Source organism: Octopus bimaculoides, chromosome 6 (genome assembly GCF_001194135.2).
Source record: "Octopus bimaculoides isolate UCB-OBI-ISO-001 chromosome 6, ASM119413v2, whole genome shotgun sequence".
NCBI classification, from domain to species: domain Eukaryota; kingdom Metazoa; phylum Mollusca; class Cephalopoda; order Octopoda; family Octopodidae; genus Octopus; species Octopus bimaculoides.
Genome location: NC_068986.1, coordinates 105,956,677 through 105,962,953, shown reverse-complemented (window position 1 = coordinate 105,962,953; position 6,277 = coordinate 105,956,677). Strand labels below are relative to the sequence as shown.

Genomic DNA, 6,277 nt, shown 5'->3' with positions numbered 1-6,277 from the left:
ATTCTACCATTGTCGAATATGTGAACATAAACTCTCCTAACTCCTACCCTCGTTTTGAATTGCTACACTGCACTCTACTTCACTTTTTAGTACTTTTTGGTTATTTCACCCCCATTAAAAATTGCCATAAGAATTGGGTTATCTCCCCTCTAAAGTATTGAGTTTATGTGGCGACAAGAGATTGAATTAAAAGGATTAGATCCTTTTGATTCCATACCTCAACAAATTGTTGACTTTTGGCCTCTTCAATAGGAATAATATTTGTTATAAAAATGTTATTAGATTCAATGTTTAATTGTTTCAGTTTCGTGTTTGTTAATTTTTTCAGTTGTGTATGATTTGTTATAAATATATTATCAGATTCAATAAGATGTTTACTCTTTTCGCTTTTCATATTTATTAATATTTTCATTTTTTTTAATTATTGAGGGTTAAACAATTTTTTCAGTAGGGGAGAGAACCCAATTTTTTAATGGGGTGAGACAACCAAAATGCACCCCTTTTTTCTTCCCAATATATTTTTACTGGGTGGGAGGTGAGCTGGCAAGGTCGTTTAGCGTGTCGGACTAAATGTTTAGCTGCAAATGGTATCCGTAAATAATATTAACATTAGCATGCTTTTCAAACGACAATAACCGAATAACCACAAACGTGTGCGCGCATGCGTGTCTGTATGTGTATTCAACTGGTTCAAAGCCACGGACGTGCTCCAGAAGCCAAAGAAAAGAAAAGTTTCTTTTACTGGCTACATTAATTTAGTAAATTGAACTTTCAGTTGACCGAACAGCTGAATGGTCACCGTCGAAACGGACGAAGAGTCTATCATATAATAATATAAATAATATAAATAATATATTTATATTATCATATGATTGAACGCCACGCAACCTCTTCCAAGGGTTTATCATAACTGTATTTATATATATATATATATGTATGAACCCTTGTAGCTAATAAAAGAAAGCTGTCTTTTCTGATATTATTAATGCTGGCCGAGACCTGTCCTCTGCTTTCATCACAATCTTCATTGTTTATGCCAGGGTACCGAATTCGGCTGGCAAGGCCATTCTCTATATCAGCAAGTAACAGTCTAATATATGAAGGCTGGATTGAAGCACAAACTTGATCGTGCGGCTCGAATAAGGACAATTATTCGTAAAAATCTTATTCGTTTTATAGGCCAAAGTAAATGGATAAAGTGTTTAACATACATTTTGATAACTTTATAAACAATAAAGGAAATAAATTGAGTTATTAGCAAAGTTTGTGTGCAGAGATATTTGGGGGAAAAAACTCATTCAGATCATATGCTCACATACTTATTAAATACTTAAGTGGGAGAAAGAAAATGGAAATTGTCCAAATGAATGCATTCAGTTTGTAACGAACAGCTACCAACTTTCTTGGTTTATGGAAAGTTTATGCGAATAAGCTGACCTCTTGATCTTTCTCTAGACATTCATCGGTCAAAGCTGATTAGAGAGGAGAAATCCAATCCTTTGTTTTCGCTTGACCTAATTCAATTACGAAGAATATAAATTCGTGAAGCCAAATAGCTTTCTTTCTCTTTGGGTCGACCCGTCTCTTCGGTCACTCAGCGTCTAGTCGAAGAACACAACTGTCTCAATATCCTGAGCAACGCGCAAGAGTAGATTTGTTATCCTTTCTATCTACCTACATTCCTTTTATCTAGAACGAGAGCAATGTGTATGTTGTTGTCACAGATCACGTATGTGTGGTTGTGTGTGTTTTTACGTATCTGTTACGAAAAATAGGTAAAGAATACTGAGAGGAAAGTTTAATCTATGACTTTGTATATATCACTTTCTCTTTCTCTCTCTCTCTCTCTTTCTCCCTCCCTCTTTTACTCTTACTCCCTACATTTTTATGTTGAGCGCGTGTGTAAGAATGGAAGAAATATAAAAGTTGCTTGAAACAACAGCCAAATCTTCCTTAGATCACACAAAGTAAACGGAATTTAAAAACTCTAATCACTGCACTGGAAAGTTCACATCGAGAAAATTCCATTGATGTAAAAAAATTTACGAAAGAGTGGAAAATGTGGATTTCTATAAACTTTTAAAAAGGCTTCATACAGACACACAACTTCAGCTTTATATATTAAGATGGACAGATCTACAAATAACTTTTGTGTACACAAACAATTATAAAAAAAGTTATTTTCTGTATTGTAACGTCATAACAATCCTAATAAATGGCCATTTTGATAAGCAATTAATATTGTTCTTCTTAATTTATTTCTCTGGTGCATTTTGACATTAAACTTAGTCGTTACAACTGGTAACTCCGTCGTTAATAGTTTGTAGCAGGAATAACGACAGAGTTCCAGACACCAGCTCACTGTCTGGGAACTGAACTTGAAATCATCGTATTCAGTTGTGGAGGTGATTACTTATAAACACAAAAAAACAGGATTTTGGCAACGCACAACTGCAGAGATGCACCTTCAGCCGCCACCGACTTTGTTTCTTCAGAACTTTCTGAAAAATAGATATTTAATAATTAAATTTTCTACAAATACCTTTTCGGTGGTGTAAATTGGTATTATATCGGAATTTCACGTGCAAAAATAAATTGGATTAGGGACGGATATTTCATGCATCTTGACTTTGTTTCCTCACAAATAGGCCTATAGTACATCCAACTGTCATACCAACAAATTCAATTCTGATGGGTTTTTTTGTTTCGTTTTTTTTTTTTTTCCTTGATATCGATATCATTGGAAATTTTCATTTTATTAAAAAAATTATTCACTTAACTTCGTTTGGAGATTTAGATTGCAAGATTCTTTATGTGAATTCGTGTGTTGAAGCATATTTTGTTGTGTCTGGGAAGAGATAGTCACTCACCTATAAAATTTCCATTCATTTACTTATTTATTTTTCCTAAAATTTTCACTGGCGTCTTGCAATCTTTTCAGTAGTCGTTGACTCTGTCCGTGATCCGAGCTGCGTTCTTTTTGTTTGTTTGTGCGCATGTGTGGAGGGTCGGTGTGTTCGCGCACACACATGTATGTATGTATGTATGTATGTATGCTTGTAAGTGTGTTTATGCGTGTGTGTGTGTGTGTGTGCACGTATGTATATATGTATGTGTGTACATTTGTATGTATGTATTCTGCATATTCATGTGTTTGTGTGTGTGTGTTTGCTTGTGTATGTGTATATGTGTGTGTCCTTGTGTGAAGTGATGTGTGTATGTATATGGTCACGTGATTCATTTGCGTTTGTATGTGTGCTTGTCTGTTCATATAACTTATATACCTAACCGTCTGTATGTCTTCCTGTTTACATTCATATCCATTAACTTACATACATATGTATATAAATATACGTATGCGTATACATATACACATATATACACATACACACATGCATCTACGTAACAGCCCACTAACTATTCTACCTGTATATGCATATAAAGTGTGGGAATGGGGGTATTATTACCTACTACCTATATTTCCTATTTAGTATTGAGGTTGTTTTATTTATGAAGATGCACTCTTGTATTTGTCTGAGTGTTGAGTCCTTCGGGCGCTTGGATAAAGTGCAGATGTCAAGTTGACCCAGATTGCCTCCATGTTGGTCCTTAGCATGTTGGTAGAGTAAGGAGGACTGTTTTCTTTTTTATCATATTGTCTCAAATGTTCATTTAGTCTTTCCACAATGCTCCTAGATGTCTCAACAATGTATGTCATTTTCTTGTCTTTACAAGCACCTTCTATGCACCTTATGTTGTAGACTACGTTTCTAGTTCTACAGTTAATGCCAGGGTTAATCCTACATACCATGCAGTTATCATTGGTGCATTTGGTATTTTAAAAGGGATACGTCCTACATAGTTGTGATCTGATGGAGTTCCTTGGCTTTTCAACGATCTTAATGTTGAGTTTGGTCTCCTTCGGAGCTTTCTTAAATCTACGGGCTAGTTCTCCATGGGCTGTGGCCTCTACAGACATCATTCCTAGATATTTGTCGGTTTTGTCACAAGCTCTTTGTATTTTATTCCAACCTTTCTCAGTGGATTTGGTTGATGGAAACTGAAAGAAGCCCTTCATATTAATGTATGTGTGAGAGTGTATGAGAGAGAGAGAAAGAGAGTGTGTGTGTGTCTAACACTATGTGACAACCACTGTTGGTTTATTTACGTCTCAGTGACTTACCGGTTCAGTAAAAAGATACAGACGCAGGAGTGGCTGTGTGGTAAGTAGTTTTCTTACCAACCACATGGTTCCGGGTTCACTCCCACTGCGTGGCACCTTGAGCAAGTGTCTTCTACTATAGGCTCGGGCCGACCAAAGCTTTGTGAGTGGATTTGGTAGACGAAAACTGAAAGAAGCCCGTCGTATGTATGTATATATATATGCGTGTTTGTGTGTCTGTGTTTGTCCCCCCAACATCGCTTGACAACCGATGGCGGTGTGTTTACGTCCCCGTAACTTAGCGATTCGGCAAAAGGGCCGATAGAATAAGTACTATTAGGCATACAAAGAATAAGTCCTGGGGTCGATTTGCTCGACTAAAGGCAGTGCTCCAGCATGGCCGCAGTCAAATGACTGAAACAAGTAAAAGAGTATAGAATAACTCCCAGACTTAAAAATAATACTGGGGTCGATTTGTACGACTAAACCTTTTGAAGCAGTGCCCCAGCATGGACGCAATCCGATGACTGAAACAAGTAAAAGTGTTAAGATAAAAACAAAAGAAACAAAACTCCAGGTGTGTAGAATATCCACCCCCTAACTGACACCCCGCCCCTTTTTTTTTTTTCCTTTTGTCATACCTATTCCGACATAACTGTAATTTACACCATCTGAAAAATATTTATGGAAGTTTTCATTTTAAAATATCCATTTTTCAGAATATTATTAGAAAACAAAATCAGAGTAGATAACCGCGCCGGACAAAATGTTTAGCGGCATTTCATCCGACTTTACATTCTGAGTTCAAATTTCGCCGGGGTCACCTTTGCCTTTCATCCTTTCGGGGTCGATGTAATCAACCTACCTCTCCTCTGAAATTGTTGACCTTGGTTTTATTGTTTAACTTTCGGTCAGCAAAGCAAATCTATAACAAAAAAAGAATTCCAGGCATTTTGTTTCTCGGGTTATATTACAGATTATGCTGTTTGTTGTTTTAAGATGCTTAAACGTGATATGAAGAATATTTGGCTGCTCTTTCTAGCAAGTAATGCTACTTTATAATGGCTCTCCTTCTGCCGGGACAGGAGAGAAATGCAGAAGCGAATCAATCGAAAAGAAAGATAATCTCAAAAGAACGTACATAAGAAAGAGAACAGATATCATAGAACTAAACTGGAGGAAATATCTATCAACTAGCTTTGTAGTATAATATAATACTATTTCGTAAAATAACATCCTTCCATTTTTCTGTATTCTTCCTTTACGAAACTGACATGGACTTTTACAACTAGGAAACACTTCCCGTGTGTCACCGCTTAAAGCTCCGGTTGATCAAAATACAAAATGAATTTATGTAAACATGTTACGAAAACTCAGAAATTAAATTTTAAGAAATTGCTCAGTTTATTGAACCGGTAAGTTTACATTTTGTAATAAATTTCCGATCACCTCGTTTATAATTGTTTAGCTCCGTGTCAACCTTGACCGGGCTAACCTTGGTTCAAAGTTCTTCGAGTAAGACGAGAAGGTACAACGTGATGGACATGTGGTTATTTTTTCTAGCAGCTCATGTAACCAGGTAGAGGATCGGTCGATGACTTTTTGACTGTATAAACTGAATACACACTCTTACAAGTAGATTGGGGTTGATTATACATGCGACACTCTGGACTGGTCGTTTTTGATTGAATTTGGATATTTTTTTTTTTTATCTTTTACTTGTTTCAATCATTAGACTGCGGCCATGCTGGAGCACCGCCTTGAAGAACTTTTAGTCGAATGAATCGAACCCAGTGCATATTTTTTTAAAGCCTGATACTTATTTCATCGGTCCCTTTTTGCCGAACCGCTACGTTACGGGCACATGAACACACCAAGACCGGTTGTCAAGTGGTGCGAGAGGAGGGGGGGGGACAAGCACAGGCACAAAGATACACACAGATGTACATACAGGTATACGTACAAACGACCTGCTTCTTTCAGTTTCCGTCTACCAAATCCACTCAAGGCTTTCGTCTGCTCGAGGCTCTGATAGGGCTGAGCCTGGAACCAAATGGTAGTGATGCAAGCTTTTTTACCACACTGCCACACCTGCGCCCATATATATATATATAT

General features: G+C 36.8%; 1 protein-coding gene across 1 annotated transcript in view; it reads left to right on the top strand.

Moving 5' to 3' along the window:
* Nucleotides 1–3,477: 3,477 nt before the first annotated feature.
* LOC106871983 (translation factor Guf1, mitochondrial) overlaps nucleotides 3,478–6,277 on the top strand; it is a 46,405-nt gene continuing 43,605 nt past the window's right edge. Inside the window, exon 1 of the mRNA XM_014918775.2 lies at nucleotides 3,478–5,577. Within this exon, the coding sequence (XP_014774261.1) occupies nucleotides 5,507–5,577 (71 nt within the window). The 5' untranslated portion in view covers nucleotides 3,478–5,506. The remainder of the gene's footprint in view (nucleotides 5,578–6,277) is intronic.